The sequence below is a fragment of the Haemaphysalis longicornis genome, unplaced genomic scaffold, assembly GCF_048455015.1.
Source record: "Haemaphysalis longicornis isolate Haplotype H1 unplaced genomic scaffold, Haemaphysalis longicornis Haplotype H1 scaffold_6, whole genome shotgun sequence".
Classification (NCBI taxonomy): Eukaryota; Metazoa; Arthropoda; class Arachnida; order Ixodida; family Ixodidae; genus Haemaphysalis; species Haemaphysalis longicornis.
In genome coordinates, this window is record NW_027526407.1 from 186,857,991 (window position 1) to 186,876,510 (window position 18,520).

At 43.8% G+C, this 18,520-nt stretch overlaps 1 protein-coding gene across 1 annotated transcript in view; it reads right to left on the minus strand.

Moving 5' to 3' along the window:
* LOC144142110 (uncharacterized) overlaps positions 1-17,681 on the minus strand; it is a 57,052-nt gene extending 39,371 nt beyond the window's left edge. The window contains exons 1-3 of the mRNA XM_077673517.1: positions 17,604-17,681; positions 15,757-15,896; positions 13,363-13,475 (exon numbers count right to left, since the gene is read on the minus strand). Coding sequence (XP_077529643.1) covers positions 13,363-13,475; positions 15,757-15,859 — 216 coding nt within the window. The 5' untranslated portion in view covers positions 15,860-15,896; positions 17,604-17,681. The remainder of the gene's footprint in view (positions 1-13,362; positions 13,476-15,756; positions 15,897-17,603) is intronic.
* Between the last annotated feature and the right edge of the window lie 839 nt (positions 17,682-18,520).

Consider the following 18,520-nt stretch of genomic DNA (forward strand, 5'->3'; position numbering starts at 1 on the left):
CGTATCAATCGTTCGTTCACAAAGGGCACACCCATGCAACGCACTCTTTTCTGCTCAAGTTATCTTGGAGACCCCAGTGCAGCAGGTGCGGAGGAGACCTATCCGTAGTTCACCTACTCATTCAATGCAAGACGCTAGACACCACACGATGCAAACACTTTTCTGAACTGTACAGACAACACATCCCGCTACACACATCACACTTCTTGGCCGACAACCCAATGTTTTCAGTTTTTCCTGTTTTTTTTTTCAGTTTTGCGTGTTTTTCAGTTTTTAACATACGTCGTTTTTGTATCTCCTTTTAAATTATGGAGAATCATCCTGGCCCTATACACCACCCATCTTCATGGATTCGCTTCACTTTTGTTTTTACTGAGACCATTTAGAATTGAATTGCACATTTGTGTCACCAAATTACTGTCTTTGGCGCTCGTTGCCCTTGTTGGCCTTGCGCCCATAAACTCAAACCATCATCTTTTACAATTCTTTTACATTACTGCTTTTATTTTCTGGAGATATTCTCGCCAATTTCATACAACCAGAAAAAATTTCGTTTTCAGAAGCTACAGTTATGATGGTGGTTGAAAGAAGAGATAGGATGTCAGACACATATTGTGTAGGAATTGCATGTATCTCTTTGAAGCCGGTGGCAACATTATTCCTGATATTGTTTATGCTTGCTTCAATTTCAAAGGGTTTGACAAGTGTTAGGGCAACTGAATCCATGAGCGCATACGTGGTCAAGCTGGGTTTTTTATTTCGATATCATCAAGAGGTGTTTTATTGTAATTAGCACTAATTACACTATAGCAGAGGAGGAGCTCATGTTTTTGCGCACAGACCAACATAATGGTGTTGAACGCGAGATTAACCATGTGGTTTTTGTGGGGCTTGTGAGATAATAGTGGACAAACACCACTTAAGGAACCTGTATAGAGGATTTGATTGGAAATTTGATTTACAAAATTGTGTCCTACAATGAGTGAAATTCCGTACACTTTTACTGAAAAAATGGTTGTGTTTATGCTCACGGTTGTGGCGGCATTAAAATTCGGACCATGATCAGCGCAAGACACCGTAGTGGAGGGTTTAAAAGCGTCAATGTAAAATTCCGCACATGGGTATATAACGAAAAGACAGAAAATGCTACAGTATTGCAGCTCATGGTAGCCGATTTTTCTTATGTTTTATAAAAGAAAGGGCACAGGACACGGGGCGAACTTGCCAAGGTGGTAAATGTCTGAAAAAGATGATCTGTACACATCTAAAACGAAGCGCTGAGGTCCGAGGCTCGCTCTCTCACTCTATGCGAAAAAGGCAGAGGAAGGGATGGGCAAGTTACAAACAGCAATGATGCAGATGTATTGTAAAGACAGGATAAAAACGATGGTTAGTCAGCGATGAAATTTTAAAAGCATGAAGCAAGTCCAGCTATTTTTGTTGGTTCCCAAGGAACTTGTTACACTCGACATACAAACATTGGAAATGGCTAGTGCAAAAAGCACCCGATGCAAGACCGAACCCCGTGTGTAACACTAGGTCAAGCCTTCGCAACGCTGTTCAAGTCGCCGACCCATACCCCGCAATGTCAAAGCCCAAACGAGACCCAACCAAAGCACTATACAGACGAAGCAGGAAATCTTTGTCGAAATCCTATGGTTGGTATGAGAGGACCTTAAGGATAATAATTGTTTTGAGACATTTTTGCTTGAGTTCCTTCATGTGTGGACTGAATGTAGGATTGTGGTCAAACATAAAACTTAAAAACTTGTGGTCCTTGTTCACAGGGACGGACACACAATTAAGAGTAATATATGGGTCGGCATGTACCACACGCTTCCGAGAGAACACAACGCAAGAGCTTTTTCCAAGGTTAAGTCTAAAACCATTCTTGTCTGCCGAGCCGGAAAGTTTCTTGATGCCGAGCTGGACTTAACATTCGCAGATTTACCTATTATATAATTTAAAGGAAATCTGGACGTCATCTAGATACATGGAATAAAAAATTGTAGGTGGCAATGCCTTTCCAGGAGAGTTCGTCTTAATTATGAAAAGCGTTCAGCTCAACGCGCAACCTTCCGGCAAGCCATTTTCTTGAACGTGAACCTATGAGAGTGCGCTACCGAATCTCACTCCAAACCTTCTCTTCGGCAAGTAACTAATAAGGGTATTTAGCATGTTCCCCGAAACACCGAATCACTAGATGTCACTAAGTATGACGGAACGCCAGCGGTGTCATAGGCCTTCTCGATGTCGAAAACACCATAACACAGAACTGTTTGTTAACGAATGCATCCTTTATATATTGCCACGAAGACAAGGACGACGCAGTTGTTTTGAAGGAGAAACAAGTTTATTGGAGCGAACTTGTGCTCCCCTAACAACTCAAAAGAATACAGAGGCGGTGAAGCAGCGGCCAACAAAGTGACTAGAACAGGCGAGTATCGTCGAATGAATGCTGCGGCGTCTGCTCTGCGGGCTTTTATCTTTCGGCGCAAGTGTTTCTGGAAACGCCGATTCACATCCAGAACATTGTAGATCACAGAAGATTATTCTGGGCTAGTGGCGTTAGGGTGAAACAGTCTGCTTATCTGAATGTGATAGCCCGTGTGGCATAAAAGTAAAGAATGTAAGACGCGCTTCGTTTGGAAGGCAGGTAACACAGCCGGGCGTGGCCCGGCAGTAAAAAGAAACAATAAATAATCAAACCTATACATGGTTCGGGGCAATATGATTCAAGTGCCACGAGTTTGTCGTTTGTAGATCGACCCACCCTGAAGCCTGCCTGGCACTTCTCGTGAATACCGTTGTACACCAAGAAATATACGAGTCTTCTGATGATCATCTTCTAGAGAAGCTTCCACATGCAAAATGTGAGGGCAATGGGTCGATAGCTTGTGGAATTGGAAAGGTCGTTCCCCTCTTTAGAGAATGCTACATCTGTGACCTCCCTCTAAGACTTTAGAATGTGCCCCGAAAGACATATCTTGTTGTAAAGGCGGAGAGAAACAATAGTGTCTGCGTGTAACTCCTGTATCATTGTATATGTGATATTGTCTGGACCTGGAGCTGAGGGTTTACAGGTTCTCAGAGCACCCTTCAGCTCATAAGTGTGAACTCAAAGTTACAAGAATTGGCTGATCTGTCATTGTCATGTAAAGGCTTCTTTTCAGCCACGAGTTTGTTTCATGAAAGTGTTTCTGTAGTTTTCTGAACTCCACACGTGTTGGAAGTGTTGTGCAAGTGTGTCAGCTTTGTCTTCGAGTGCATCCCCTATTGGGCTGACCAGAGGCACGCTGTGTGTTTGTTGTCCATTGAGTTTGCGTATTCGTAACCATAGCTTGCGTGTGTCTGTGTATGAGTGTATTGATGTTATGAATGAGCCCCAACTATTTTGTTTTGCGTCATGACGCATCCGTTTTCCAAACGCCTTTGCCCGTTTGAACAACAGGAGGTTACCCGACGTGGGGTACCGATGAAGGATACCCCATGCCTTGTTCTGGGCCTCTCGCGTCCGCCTAGAGCCCTCATTCTACCACGGCCTCCTTTGATTGGGCGGGGCACCAGAGGCGTATGGAATAGACGTTTCGGCGACGTCGAAGATGTCCACCGTGAACAGTTGAGCGGCTTCTTCTACGTGTAGGTGTTATATGGTTGTGTAGTGTAGCTTGGATGTCTCTGTAAATGTTCTCCAGTTAACTCCTACTTCATTGAACGTATTTTGGGAAGATCGACTGCGTAAACCTTTACCTATCTTTTTAGTTAGGTGGGGAAGGTGTCACTACCATATGAATCCGTGCCAATACCCCACTCAAGACATAGAAAGAGAATTGCAGAACCAATAGCCAACTCAAGATATGAGTATGTATTGTGTCCGAAGTTATGGTATGTAGGCTGTTTCTTGTTGAAAAGGCATGCTCTAGAGAATGCTAAAACATCTCAGACGACATCGGGCATCCGTGCTAGAAGAGCCCAAATAATATTGTGTGCATTAAGGTCGCCTGTGAAGATGTATGGTTCGGGCAGCTGGTCGACCAGTGCCTCAAAGTCAGAGCTCGAAAGTGCAAGCTCAGGAGGATTGTGTATAGAGCATACTGTTATCACCCTATTAAATAATATTGTGCGAATTGCTACAGCCCCAAAAAACTGTTCAATATGACAAGGTGGCATGCTAGGAATTTCTGGGCGATTATGGCCACACTGGAAGAGTGTGGGCAGCCTTCCCGGTCTTTTCTGAATACCATGTAACTATTAAAGAAATTTGTGTGTTTGGAATTGAAATGTGTTTCCTGCACACACATTGGACTTGGCTGATTAGCATGAAGTATTTCATATACATGCTCAAGACTTTTAAGAAGGCCTCTGCAGTTCAGTTGGATAATGTTTTCTGTTTTCTTAAGGAAGTGTTCGGTACTACTGGAGTGTGTTGTTTATGTATCGTCTTTCGGGCCTTGTACTCTTTTAGGGGTTTTTTTCGGCCTATCGACAGGCTTGGATGCAGGGACCCATTGCTTCTGCTGCGACAAAACGAGGAATGGTCCCACGTCCATCTCATCATCGGATGTTCCAGAGGGGCCCGATAGGCCAGGCCCCTTGGACTTGGCACTGTTGCGGGTGCCTTTCATTTTCTTAGCTGCTACCGCTGAAGGTGTCAGGTGCGCCACAAGTGGCACGGGCAGTGCCGCCGGGCTTGGAGCCCAATGTTGGACTCTCCGTGTCAGAGTCCTCCGCATGCTCCAGAGGAAGCAGGGAGGGTGAGGAAGGAGGCGCCGGAGTGCATCGGTCCTAATGGTGGCTGTTGCCACCACAGCCGCTGTTGGCTCAACGCGCGCTGTGGTGACGGGTTGGGCTGCCTGAGGCAACACAGAGGGGGGCGGGGCCGGGACCAAGTCCGACTGTCGGTACTGGGTCCCTGCCAAACCCAGACGCCACAGCGCCCCCCGGTGAGCTGCGTCGGCGTACTTCCCCAGAGGGAAGGAGGCGAACATCCTTCGCGCCTCTGGAAAACAGATGTTTTCAGTGACTTTCCCGTTGATTGTTCTATTTTCTTGCTGCAACTTCTCCCATTTCCTGTAGTAGGCCGCATGTGGGCTCCTGCAGTTTGCACAAGTGAGGATGCCACACTCGGAATTGTCGGTGGGGTGGTCCTGTGCGGCGCATTTCGCACAGGTTGTTTTGCCGCGGCAAGAGGATGTATTGTGCCCGAACCACTGGCACCTGAAGCAGCGGTGTGGGTTCGGTATGTACGGGCGAAGGTGACGATAATATGTTTGGGCAGATTATCTTATTCCTGCGCATTGTGATGCGACGCACTGCTGTTGTTCCCTGGTCTTTTAACCCTTCAAGGAGGTCGGAATCTGCCTCCTGTAAGATCTGTCTCTGAAACCACACCCTGGGAGCCGTTGAGGCTCCGGTGGGGCGTAACCGTGATGTCCAGATCAAGGACGCGAGTTTGGGCACTAAGTGTGCGGGATTGTTGTTGAGTATTGAGGTCGACTAGGATGTCTCCCCTCCTGAGAATATATCTGAATACTTCTCACCTAATGTGCTTTGCTGAAATTTCTTGACCAGGAATGTCGACAATGAAGTGACAGGTCTTGTTGGGTAAGCAGAATTGATTCCAAGAAAGCGAGAATAGTTGTTCATGGTGGTTGAAAAGACAGTTGTTGGGAGAGGTGGGAATAAAAGCGGTTCACGTTTGCGGGAGGGTTTAAAAATACCATATAGCATAGTATATAAGCAGGGAACGAGGGTAATTTCTTCGCTCGGGTTACCCTGATGCCGAGAGAGGTCCCAAAGTTCCCAGCCTGGTAAACAGACAGGGAGCCCATCCGGCAGAGCTTGACCTGGGCTCAGACGGCCACCGTTTGTTGTTTCTGCCCTTCACCTTAAAACTCCTGGCTACGGTAGATTACAGCCCTCGGGGTCCGCGGTGTCGCCAATAAGGTCACCAAGATTACTCAAGGTGCCCCATGCGGGGAGGAATTTTCAAACTATGGACTGATTTCTGTCCTACCTTTCTTGTCGGAACTGACTTGAGAAGGCCATAAAAACAGATTTCTGAATTTTTTTCAATAAATGTAAGGTACAGTATTGAGTATGGTTTCCAGGAACGTAAATCAAAGGAACTAGCGCTGGTAAGTATTAAACATGACATTATATATCATTTTGAGAATAGACTGCAAGCTTTAGGGCTATTTACTTACCTTCGCAAGAATTTGATTCCATTTGCCATGATCTTCTTTTGACTCAGTTTTATAAATTCGGTGTTCCAGGTTTTGTGGCAAAAAAAAATTGAAAGCCGCTTTGCGAACTCCTCTCAAGGTATTTCAGTGAACCATGCGTCGCTATCACTTTTACGCATTACATTAGTGTGCCCAAGCGACACAAACTTGGGTCATTACTGTTTGTTATATACATAACTCATCGGCGCCGTATTCCTGACTCCCCAATATTTGTAATATATGCCGATGACCATAATAAAATTTTCGCAGCATCTTCGTATATCAAACTCCACAGCACCGTGAATGCTTATCTGAAACAATTATTCTTCTGGCTTCACATAAATTAGTTACAAGGGAAGGCGAAAAAAGCAAAATACTTAATATTTCCACCTGTTACCACCACTGGATGAAAATATTGATATTTTTTTTAATCTAAGCTTGAATGTTCAAAAACAGAAAACCTATTTGGCGTGTGGCTCCAGGAAAACTTCAGTTGGAACACTCATGTTGGTAAAGTACCTGTATAACTTAGCAAATTGATTGGCTGGTTATACAAAGTTGGAAGACTTATTTCTTTATGGTGATAGGATGTTCTGAATAAACGCTCTTCTATGCTAAGTTAAGTTTCACGCAAGAACAGGGAACCACGACCCCCAGAAGCTACGACAGACTAACTATACGACATAACAATTTTCTGACTATTCGAACGAAACACAGGCCCACCTCGACTGCTGCATACTGACCCACGGTTTAAACTCACGATCTATTGCCAGAAACTTAAATTTACAATCTCAAGTTTCTGCACAACATCAGCAGCAACAAATTTCACGTACGTGAGCGACGATTGCGCAAAAAGTTCGGATTACACTTTCCGTAAAGCACAAATAAAGTGACCAATCATTACAACAATTATTGTAAGCAACACGTAAACTACCAAGTTCCCACCGTTCTAAACAAAGTGGGCCACCTCATTACAACCTTGCAATATATGATCAAAGAAGAAGAATAAAACCGTAGTTACTATACTCACATGCAATTTTCCTAATATTGAACTGTGTATCTGTTTAGCAGCGAGGCTGAACTTGTTTGTTTTTTATTTAGATGCGTCACTTTTCGGCAAAATTGGTATTTTTTCTTTATTGTTTATTAGATTTGGGCTTGATTGTTTATTAGATTTGGGCAACTACCATGGTCACGTTGTGTTTGGGTTTATTACAGGATCTATGCTTTAACAACTTTGTTTTTGTGTAGGTGTGCTATATAGAAGGATTGTTTTGGAGCATATAAGTGTGTGTGCTTTGTAACTTTTGCATTTCAGTTTTTATTTTCAATGCATAGCAGTGGGCGTCTGCCGTCGGGGAAAAGCCTGTCATGCTTCCAGCCGTTTGCATTTCCCGGGGTTATTTTATCAGCTCACCCTGTACGGGAAGAAAACAGTAACCTCAACTTCAGCTTCAAATTTATTACCTGTGTAGCTAAATACTTTCTTGTTCCTTGAAAGATTCAACTTGCATAATGTTCAATGTGTCCCATGTCGGAACACTCGCACAGCGTAATATGTATTTGCGCGCATACATCCGCATGCAAACAATTGTCTACATCTCAGAATAAACTGAAATGTTGTGTCTTCTGGCGTCTTGACTGGGTTCTTTGTATTTCTTCTAGCTTTTGTCGAGCTGCCATTTGATTGCTGCGAAAAAAATTGTCTAGCAATACACTTCAGAATGCGTTTCGTTCTGTGCCTAATGGGTAACGAACTGTTTTGGGAGTGTCCATTTTATGGCCTGAAGAAAAACCTTTACGGCATCACAAAGGTTATGAAATCGTCCGGTTGCTGCACCGTGATTCTAGGTGTTTTTTTAACGTCGCTGCGCTACTGCAAAAATAAATTCGGAGAAATTACCATAAACACAGAATTTCGTTAGTGTAGAAACACGGAGAACTTTTAAAATAAATAATATTGCCGCAGGTTGCTCTTCGCAAAAATCTTCATGAAAACCAAGCTTTGACGCTATTTTTTTTACATTTTGTTTGGCTCAAAAGTTTACTGCCATCATCAGCCATCGGCTATTACGGCCATCCTCGAGAAGCCGGTGTTCTCACAACCTGCGGTCTGATGTTACTAACCTGCTTTGTAACATCAGGCCGTAACATCTTTGTAACAACACCTGACCTGATGTTACTAACCTAATCTCTAGATGTGAGAAAGGGACGCCGAACTTGGGAATACTCGAGTAATTTTTAAAAAAAGATTTTCTATTTTCGTCAAGCGGCTTCGCCATCCAGGTAGACTTGACCATTCTACTGACCGCAGCTGTGCAGTACGTGACTCGTAGGGCCGAGATGAGTCATGCCCCCACACGGGGCACCTTGAGCTATCTTGGTGATGGTACTGGAGATACCGCGATCGCCGAGCCCTCATACGTTTTCTGTAATCTACCGTGGCTACGAGTTGTAAGTTGAAGAGCAGAAACCACAAACGGTGGCCGTCGGAGCCCAGGTCAAGATTCGGCGGATGGGCTCTTCGTCTGTTTACCAGGCAGGAAGCTCCGGACCTCTTCAGCTATCAGGGTAAGGCTGACGAAGAAAGTACCCCCCTCCCGTGCTTTTATACTATGCCATATGGTATTTTCAAACCCACCCCACACCAAAAAAAACGTGATCGGTCCCTGAAAAGGGGCCGCACCGAAGTAGCTTTTCCCCTATTGTCATTGCAAACGTTTCCTGGACGAGATCATTTTTCTCGATTTCTCGTGATGGAATCCCTCAATCCAAGTTGCCGTCTTGCATCTCAGTCTGTCTTCTTGAAGGCAAAATATCTTGAAGCCATAATAGAAAAATCGTACAAGTGCATAAAACAAAGGTCTGGTGACCTCCTCATTGACGTAAATGACAAACGGCCGTCCAGAAACCTTCTAGCTCAGACTAGACTGGCTGACCTAGACATCAGGGTCACGCCCCATCGGAGCCTACACAGCTCGCAGGGTGTGATATCCGAGCCAGATCTCTTGATCGAAACGGATGCGGATCTCCTTGCCTGCTTGAAGGATCAGGGCGTCACTGCCGTGAGACGCATCACCATCCGCAGAGCCGACAAGGAGATTCCCACAAAGCACATCATCTAGAACTTTCACCGTGGAGTTCTTCCACAACATATAAATGCAGGTTTTATGCAGGACACACTATGTCCCTACATCCCGAACCCGCAACGCTGTTTTATGTTGCAACGGTTCGGGCATGGTACGAACTCTTGCCGTGGCCGAACGATGTGTGCAAAATGCGTGGCGCGTGATCATCCGAGCGACGACTGCCCATCCGACACCCTCACTTGTGTGAACTGCGGGGGGCCGCATGCAGCGTACTCCCGCAAGTGACAAAATTTTATTTCGAAAAAGATAATCAACGTCAAGGTCACTGAGAACATCACCTTCCCAGAGACGCGGAAGAGGTTCGCCTCTTTCCCCCTGGGGAGGTACGCCGACGCAGCTCGCCGGGGGGCGGAGCAGCGTCTGGTGTCTACAGGGACCCAGTTCTGCGAGTCGGACCTGGTCGCTCCCTCCCCCCCGCTGGGTTTCCTTACGCAACCCAACCCGGCTCGACGGCGCTTGCTGATGCAGCAGCGGTTGTGGTGCAAACCAGCTCTGTTGGGTTTGAGGGTGCCGAGTGGATGGACACTGTGGGCCCCGCACCGGCTCCCACCGCCACCACACCGCCCATCCAGCCTCTGGTGCCCCGTACGTCTTCGGCGGTGGCGGCTCAAGCGAAGGGCTGCCGAAAGGGGGCCAAGTCCAAGGGACCCGGTCCGCCAGGCACCCCTCTGACATCCGTTGAGGAGATGAATGTCGCGCCGTTCCTGCCTGCCACGCATCGCAGGGAGCGGCCTCCGATGTCCAAACCGACAGAAAGGCCCAAAAATCCCAGAATAACAGCCCCGAAAGAAGACACATGAACACACACACAATCCAGTAATTCTTAAATATAAATAATAGGAACAGAAAACATCATCCAATGGAACTGCAGAGGCCTACTTAAAAATGTTGACGATGGGTATTAGATGTTGCATGCCAGTCAGCCAAGTAGCTTATGTTTCCAAGAAACTCACCTAAATTCCAAAGAGGCAAATGTCTTAAATAGGAACATGGTATTCAGAAAGGACACGGTTGGCTGGCCCCACTATTTCGGCGGTGTGGCCATTGTCGCACAGAAATCATTAGCATGCCCCCCTCTCTCTTTATACTCTGTCCTTCAGGCTGTAGCGATCCGTACGATAATCTTCAACAGCTTGATAACGGTATGCTCCATTAACATCTCTCCTGATTTTGTACTTGTGAGCTCCGATTTCGAGGCACTGGTTGACCAGCTGCCCAAACCATACATCCTTACACGCGACTTAACGCGCACAACTCCCTTTGGGGATCCTCCAGAACGGATGCCCGAGGTAGCCGGATAGAGAAGTTTCTTACATCCTCAGGAGCATGCCGTTTCACGAAAAAACAGGCTACATATCATAACTTAGGACACAATACATACTCCCATCTTGACTTGGCTATTGTCTCCGCAGTTGTCTTTCTATGTCTTGTGTGAGGTGTAGACACGGACCCACATGGTAGTGACCATTTCCCAACTTCATTAACATATATAGGCACAGGCCCAAGCAGTCCATCTTCCCATAAAAGTTTTATTGAATCAAAAGCAAACTGTCGCACCTTCACACAAACATCTCAACTACACCACGCATCCATAAATCATACACACGTTGAGGAGGCCGCCCAACTCATCACGGCGCACATCCTCGATGCCGCCGAAAAGTTAATTCCCCAGGCCTCCAGTGCCTCCCGGAACCCAAGGAGGCCCTTTTAAAATGAAGACTGCAGGCGGGCGCGAGAGGCCCAGAACTAATCGTGAGGTGTCCTTCGCCGGTGCCCCACGTCTAATGATCTCATTTTGTTTAAATGAGCAAAGGCCTTTGAAAAGCGTGTGCGGCCTGAGGCGAAAAGGGAGAGTTGGCGCGCTGTCCTAACTTCCATCAACTCATACACAGACACTTACAAGTTAAGGACAAGAATTCGTAAACTTAAGGGACAACATACACATAGCTTGCCCCTGGTTAGTACAACAGGGGACACACTCTAAGACCAGCCTAACGCACTCGCACAACACTTACAACACGTGTCCCGCTCTGCACACTACACAAGCACTTTGATATGCCAGAAACACCAGACATAATTTTATACGCCCATAATACAGGTGTCTTTTTTTAGTGGCGAAGATATGGACAGCTTGGAAGAACAAGCAAACACATGTCTTAAACACTTATCAATATGTATAATAACAAAAAGGCATCAACTAAACAACAAGCAACAAAATATATTACTTTTCAGCCAGAAAATGGGAGTATAACCCGTTGCATTCAAGTAACATATTAAGGAGATTTGAGAGATGGGTCACATGCCAAAGGCTTTATGAAACGCTTGACTAAATATATCACATAAACAAAGTTCACCCCGATTTTGCGCGCTAAATTGGTATAATCGGGAAAATCAAATGTTTTTGCCAATTTGGGTAACGAAGCATCTCTATTCATCTTTAGTATACTTGCGCATTCATAACTGTTTCTTAATATGAACCGACTACTAAATCAAGGAAAGTTATAACTACAGAAGAGAATAATACGGATAATTGAAAGTGTTCCATCTAGAACGCATTCTTTTCCATGCTTCCAAAACCAATATATATAACCCTTTGAGAATATTTTAAACAAAAAAAAGCAATGAGCACATGTCATAAACTCATATGCAACGCGGTCGCATTTCACGATGCATTTTCTCACAGGCAGCATACGTACAGATTTAGACCCATAAAGTATTGTAGTGAAAGAATACGGACGAACTACGGCCCAGAAAAGCTAATGTATATGATCCCTCAGCTACTGAATGCACATCCAGTAATCCCCACGATAGTGCAAAAAACCCACTTAGTAATTTCGTTTAGAAAGAAAATACACACATATCTACTAATGCCTCAAAAGTAATTTTTTCTTTCTTTTCTTTAGTTAATGTTATTTTAGATGACATTCAGGTTTTCTTTAAAACTTGATGTGTATGGATGTCTGTCACTTCAGTAAGGTATAAAGTCAGAAGATTTTAACATTTTTGGCGAGTCGAAAAAACATGATCTGGTAGTAAAAAGGACATTATCTGGTAATAAATAGGTCTGGGCATTTCCACACATTCCTTGCTTTGTATTAATGAAAAGAGAACGTTACAGTTTACCATTGTTATAAACCGATTCCTGGAGACAGGTGTCGAAGTATGAATGTTTTTGAGGCGATATTTTAAAATTGTTACAAAAAATGTGAACCTGTCGTTGCTGTTACGTTTAAAACATGCTCCTTGTGCGCTTTATCGACTGGGACTGATTACGGCACTTGGGCAGGCATTAAATTGCCTTTTTGCCAACCATGTCTCTTTCATGTGTGACAAATGTACAGTTCACTGTACTCTGTAACTGATTGATTGAATAAACTAAGTGAAACGTAAAAAAAATATTTTCCTTGCCCTGTGATTCCTTCAGCGACAGGTTTTAAAATTTTAATATTCGCGCTTTGTTCTTAGCTAATAACCAGGCTCTCAGCGTTCACGTGTATTTTTACAACAATCCCGAATTGGATTGTTGATTGAATTTTTCCTATTTTAACCTGAGTGAAAGTACATGCCAATTTTTCGACCATTGGGGTGACAGATCAAGACATTAAGAATAACTTAACGCTTTCCCTTTAAATATCATTGGAGGTGATTTCAATTCAATTTTTTGCGAGAATATGCGCGACGGCAGTATTTTCAGCAGTAGGTAATTCTGTATTGCTAATAGACTCAAATGCGTTTGGGACGCCCAGCCGTCGCCCATTCCAGCTCCCCGAGGAGAACACTTTGATCACTGCTCCTGCTGTTCTTACCAGAAGGCATCACTCAGCACGGCAAAGTTGCAAATTGTTGCACTTATCAAAGCGGGGGTAGTGCGAAGGGTTTTCAGGCCATTTTCTAAAACCTTATAAAAGCGATGGCGCTATCAACCACCCGTTGTTTGAACGGTATTATTAATGTCAGGTCTAAGAAAAAGGAGAGAAGTAAACTCATACTTTTCGGAGTTTGTGTGGTGGCATAATCCTTGCTAAAGCAAGAATTTCCTTGTTGCAATATCTCATCACATTTCCAGCCATTGTTTTCGCACTGAACTGTCTTGGACCGACACCTGCAAAAATTGTTACTTTTCGCGTCACATCACATTGACCGGTTTTTGTGCACTTAGCCCGAGTTTTCATTACAATGAATATTGATAGGAACGTCACTACCCCATCCAAACAAGTTAGGTAAGGTAAAAACAAGTGATGGCAATAAACGTGGCAATAAATATTTAGCGCAGGGGGTCCGAGGGGATGAAATAGAATTGCAATGTGTTTCTGACCATAGTCTCTTAGCTTACGATATAAACATGGCCTAGAATGCGATATATAACTACAGACAACTACATGCGGGCATGTGGCGGGAAACAAGGTATACGTTGCAAGTCACTGCAATTTCTTAATTTTAGCAAAAATGCAAAAAGGGTATTCCTGCGGCATATTTTTTTCCCGTGGTGCTGCGAGATATGATGTATTTGTATGCAGAAAAAAAGCAAAAAGCCTACGTTTTCTATGTACAGCGGACAGACCCGCGTAGCAGTTCTACATGTGTAGCAGTTCTAATAAGGATGAAGTGACTGCTCCAGTTTCTATGTGTATTTCTGTACTTAATTTATTGAGCTGAACAAGACCGTCCCTTGGGGGTTTATATTCAGCCGTATTTTGGATAAATAAGAGAACGAGTATGCCTTAGATGCAGTAAATAACGTATCAACGCACTTGTTTGAAACTTCTATATTAGCCTTTCTGTATTTCACCTCCGGTTAGAAAACCACTCCCTTTCAGAAACCTTTTACATATACCGTTATATAAATACCAAGTTTATGCGGTGTACAGCACGCGGAGGTATAACTATAGAAGATATTCATTCCCACAACAGGGGAATCACATGATTTGTGACCACGGGAATTTTGCGCAAGGTTTTTGATTTTTTATAGCTTGAGTAAAGGCTGAAATCAGACCGCGTGTGTTTCGCGTATGCTCCGTATACGCGTAATTTATACCGCAATGATTGGTGGCGTCTAGCAGTCTTACAGAAGCAATAATGGTGACAATGTTTAATGCTATGCAGTATCGTACTACCGAGAAATTGCACCAACCTATGAGTTTTTTCAATGTACAGACAGACTTGAAATGTTTAGATGGCATCCGCAGAAGTGGCGGTTCGGTACCGCCTAATGCTCGCGCTGTTTTCTCAGGATTTCGTCGGCGTACCTTAAACTAGCCCGATGCGTTTTGTCGCCAGCATCACTGCTCGGCCCATCATTTGAGCCTTTCCTCAACGCTCCTTTAGGCTCCGCGGACCACACGTAACATTACCGAGGAGTATAAAAGAGCACCATTGCCCACGATTGATCATTGGGAGCGACAGTATCAGCCTTTGGAGACCACGTAATCTTCGGTTTTCTTTTGTGCATGATACGTGCTCGGTACAGCATTATTCATTTACCCTTTTTAAAACCGCAACTTTCTCCCCATCTAGCCTTTGTTTTGTATTTTGTTTAATTCCGCAATGCCGAGTAACCTCGAACTTGCTAATTGAAGAGCTTGAGTCTTTATTGACGAACCTCACCCCAAAATATAAAGACCGAAGACAAATAGATCGACGTTCGTGAAGTAGCTGGCTTGCTTGCGAGTGCGGAACTCGTAAGGAACCAGTTCGACTACGTGCCAAAGGGACGTCATTATCTGCGAACGTCCAACAAGGCGCTCGAGGCGACAGTGAAGACACTTGTGGCAACAAATTAACCACATAAAAAAACTACTCGCTATCCGAGAACAGTACTCTTGACTGATCAATGTCGGGAACATGGTCCATCCGGTTACAACAAGGGAAAGCTAAACGCTCATCCTGACTACCACGGTGTAATTTTATTTAGCTTATTCGCTTCATTTTTACCTCGCATCAACTACCTCAGACGTGATGATTGAAATGCTTGCTTTTGTTGTCAAGACAAGGAAAATCACTTCGTCCGGAAACCCCTGAAGCCCAATTGATTACCAATCAGATTGGCTTTTCTGATGAGCCACAGGAACCGGTGTTCAGTGAATGGCCATCTGACGTACAAGAAATAGAAACAGTTCGCAGACACACTTGCACTCAAATAGGCGCACTCGTGTCAGTTCTTCTGGACAGGCAATTGCAAATGTAAGCTTTATTCCAAAACAATAAAAAGGAAACCCTACTTGGATTCACCAGGTTCTGTATCGCCAACTGGAAGCAAATGCTTGTTTTGAAACGCCTTGAAGTTGTAAGCGACTAACGAGATGCACTGACAATTAAAGAAGGTTGGCATCTTCAACTAGAGCAGCTGGGAAGAATGGCCCTGTAAGACGTTACGAGAGCCTTACCTGAAAGCTCGGTGCTGCAGGCCTGAACACGGCGAAAACCAACATCCGATGATGAAAAAATGAATATTAGGACCGTGAATAAAAATATGAATACTTGAGCCATTTGTTCGGTAGAGGTCTCCACACTCCGAATGCAGGGGCTTTAAAGAAAACAGGGTTGGCCAAGTCATTGCTAAAACTTCAATAATGTTGTATGACACAGCATTTCCTTAAAAAAGCAATGTTTCACAAAAGCAATATTTTTGTACACTTTAGGATGTGCGATATAAAGGGGCTGATTGATAGGGCTACACCACAACCGTGCGAGGATTAATGATGATGGTTGGTTGTTGATGGCGCAAGGCCGACTGGTGCAAACAGCGCCAAAACAAAGGTTATATATGAAAAGTGAAACCGTAAACACTAAGATAAATCAGAACAAACACAAGTAAAATGACATAGCCAGAGTGGGCTTGGGTGGTATATATGGCCAGGGAGTGATCATGCGTGGTATGAAATGGGGTCTAAAAACTAAACCACTTCTAAATATTGAAAAAAACACACTTGATAGAAAATATGAGATCGTGACACAAGAAAAACGCTGGGTGTAGAGGGACGTGTAGTCTGTATAGTTGTGGGAAGTGTTTGCGTCACGCTGTGTGAAGTGATGTGCATTGAATGAGTATGTGAACTACGGATAGGCCTTTCTGCGCCAGCTGCACTGGGGCCTTGAAGATCCCGTCAGGAGATATGAGTGCGTTGCATGGGTGTGCCCTATCTGTAGCCTAGCCAAGGCGACTTTCGTGTGTATGTTGCGTGTTTCAGTGGTGTATGGTCCCAAGCATGGTTTTATTACTTGTAACTTGTTATCTGTCTGTTGAGTCAAGTTTTCTTTGCCAAGTTCTACGCTATTGTTGTCCCGTGCGAGGATTAACAGCCGTCTCAAAATTTTTGCAACCACAATGTTTTTGAGCCATTGTTATTATAGGGAATGGAACGTTCTTACATACACACTGTTTTCACAGCAAGTAAAGCAGAAACCTTCTAGAAAATTTTCCTTGAATTCCACTATTCTGGCAACAAAGGGCAATATAAAGTTTTTAACACTGTTGCCCTAATTTTGTGAGGCCTAACCAATATTAAGCAAAAACATAACACGATAATTCATGCAATATATTTATCACCTGCTTAGCATTGCATTGTAAATAACTGCACCAAATAATGGGTTGGGGCCCCAAGCACGTCGTTTACACGCCGAGCACTGATTCATAATTGATGTCGTCATAAAGTAGCATCGTGTAGTATTTTTTTCAGCTGATACAGTTTCTCTTAAGGTTTAGTTATTAGTTTTGTGTAGTTTATTTCCAGTATTAGTTTAGGTTCTCAGCTACACTATACTCCTGTAATATGCAAGGCTTTTTAAGCAAATATAAAACTGTTTTTTGGTTTTCAAAACCACCTTTTCAAAACCACCTTTTCCAGCCTACGACAAAGAAAACATAATAACCCGCACACGACATTTTGTTCAAACTAACGAAGTTTAGTGGTTACAGTGCGAAAAACTTCTTACCTTGTCGCGCAGAATTTGCCTAAATGCATTATTTACTACAACATGTATGTTTGAAGTAGGTGCATCTGTAAATGAAAATGGCACATATCCAGCGTGTGTGCGGTTCCCAGCGTCATGTAAAACACGTCGTTGGAATGAATGCACATCAGGAATGCGGAAGTGTTCCCGATAATATCTTGTTTACGTAATATTTTGTGCTAGACAAAGAACTCGTCCTAGAAAACCGTCATGTTGGTAACATTTATAACTTACGCGAAAATACATTTGTTTAGCATATAAGGCATGTTTAAAAGCATACCTTCAAGACCAGATCTTTTCTGAACGGTCTAGGCGCGGATCAGAGCAAAAATTTTTTGAATCCACTCTCTGTAAGGCCTATATCCTGTCCTTAGCTGATTCATATATTTTCGGGGTCTACAATGTTTGCATCTTGTTATTTACACTCTTCCCATTTTTTAGAGGTCCTGTGCCAAAATCATAACTTATACTCTGAATGAAGAAAAATAATGCTTCTGGCGCTCTTCAAACATAGAGCGGGAAACTCAACCCAAAGACTATTGCTGGGCAGCTGAGTACACAATTGTGTAGCTCAATGATTTGGATGCCTAGGGCGTTTGTGTGGCATCCTTCGAGTCCAGAATTATCACACAAGGACATTTTTTACTAACAAAAGTTTTTATCTTTGTAGTTACGTTTCACCTTTTCCGCAGTTTATTTTTTATGCGTTCTTGTTTGCACATTCATAGACCCATCTGCCGACGGCTTTTTATGTAGCTCCTGCCACATCTTCACAGGAATCTCAATAGACTAATGATGTAGCATGTTTCCCTGTGTGGCATTATTTTTCCTGCTCCTCATTTAAAGTTAAACGGTAAAGTTAATAGCTTAGCATAATTTGAATACATTTTTCTGAAGGCAAACTTGCCCTTCCGATCCCCTTTTTTTTGAGCCGGGGAACACTTCTTTAGCAGTACCTTGGATACTGTCATCACTTTGCCATACCCGCACTTGGGAAGTACAGTCGTCGTTGATGACGATACCTGGTCTGCATTCCCATTTCTGGATTTCGCACCATTTTTTTCACGGGTCATCTTCATTGACCAATTCAGGTCCACTGCAGCATGAAGGCCTCCACTATCGACCTACAACCACTCCTGTCCTGCGCTGCTTGAGTCCACAGTTAACCCTGGAATTTTTTTTATTTCTTCCTTCCAC